General features: G+C 48.5%; 1 protein-coding gene across 1 annotated transcript in view; it reads right to left on the bottom strand.

Moving 5' to 3' along the window:
* ASB9 (ankyrin repeat and SOCS box containing 9) overlaps positions 1–881 on the bottom strand; it is a 23,545-nt gene that overhangs the window by 1,738 nt on the left and 20,926 nt on the right. Inside the window, exons 5-6 of the mRNA XM_010833307.1 lie at positions 838–877; positions 6–110 (exon numbers count right to left, since the gene is read on the bottom strand). Of these exons, the coding sequence (XP_010831609.1) occupies positions 6–110; positions 838–877 (145 nt within the window). The remainder of the gene's footprint in view (positions 1–5; positions 111–837; positions 878–881) is intronic.

Here is an 881-nt window from a genome sequence, read left to right as displayed (position 1 = left end):
GCCCCCCTGCAGGTTTTCACAAGCCATATATAACGGTGTTCCCAGGTGGTGGATGTTTTGGTCAATGTCGCCCCCGTGAGCCACAAGAGACTCGATGCACTGCATGTGGCCTGCAGCCCAGAGTGGGAGAAAACAGTTACAGCACTAATTCTCACAGCTAGGGAAACACCACCTTGCCCATATTCTGTGTGCTGAAAATTTCAAATGACTTAACTAGGGACCAAAAGCTATGTTCTTTACTTAGAATAGCAAATGATCTTCAACACCGTCAATAGTTAACAGGGTGTCCCATAAGATGCCATCTGGAGCTCTGGGTGGAACTCCACGTGAGTTTATTAGCCACGGTGGGCAACCAGCAACCATCCACCTTCTTTAATTGTTTGTGGCTTTGTAATCTGAGTTCAGAAATCGAAGTGAGAGTTGGGAAGAGGTATGGAAGAGGGACAAGGTGGACCTGAAGAAGACAGCACAGAGACTGGGCCATGGAACAGGGAAGGAAACTTACAACCTCACCAAAAGCAGGCCCTGGGGGAAACTGCCCACCATCCCATAAGAGTGGTGGGCACTGGAGACGCTTAGGAGATGGTGCCAAATCCAACACGAGTGGGGCCCTGTGTGGCCAATTAAGTGGGGTGAAAGCAGAATCATTCTTCCTTGGTCTAGTGTCATACTGAAACACTGCCCCTTTGCATTTATCTTGTTATGCCATTGTAGTTCTGTGTGGAACCCAGGATCCCACATGGAGAACAAGTGCTTTGTATACCTCCTTTTCCCTCTTCAATCGCAAGATGTCCCTTGAAGGAATGGGTGGAAAACTTCAATTCTCAACAGATTTACCTCTCTTAGCAGCTTCGTGGATGGGGGACGCCAGGTCATTCTCC

The sequence above is a fragment of the Bison bison genome, unplaced genomic scaffold (assembly GCF_000754665.1).
Source record: "Bison bison bison isolate TAMUID 2011002044 unplaced genomic scaffold, Bison_UMD1.0 scf7180017463957, whole genome shotgun sequence".
In the NCBI taxonomy this organism is placed as follows: Eukaryota; Metazoa; Chordata; class Mammalia; order Artiodactyla; family Bovidae; genus Bison; species Bison bison.
The sequence above is the reverse complement of the archived record's forward strand: the minus strand, read 5'-3'. Positions and strand labels throughout refer to the sequence as shown.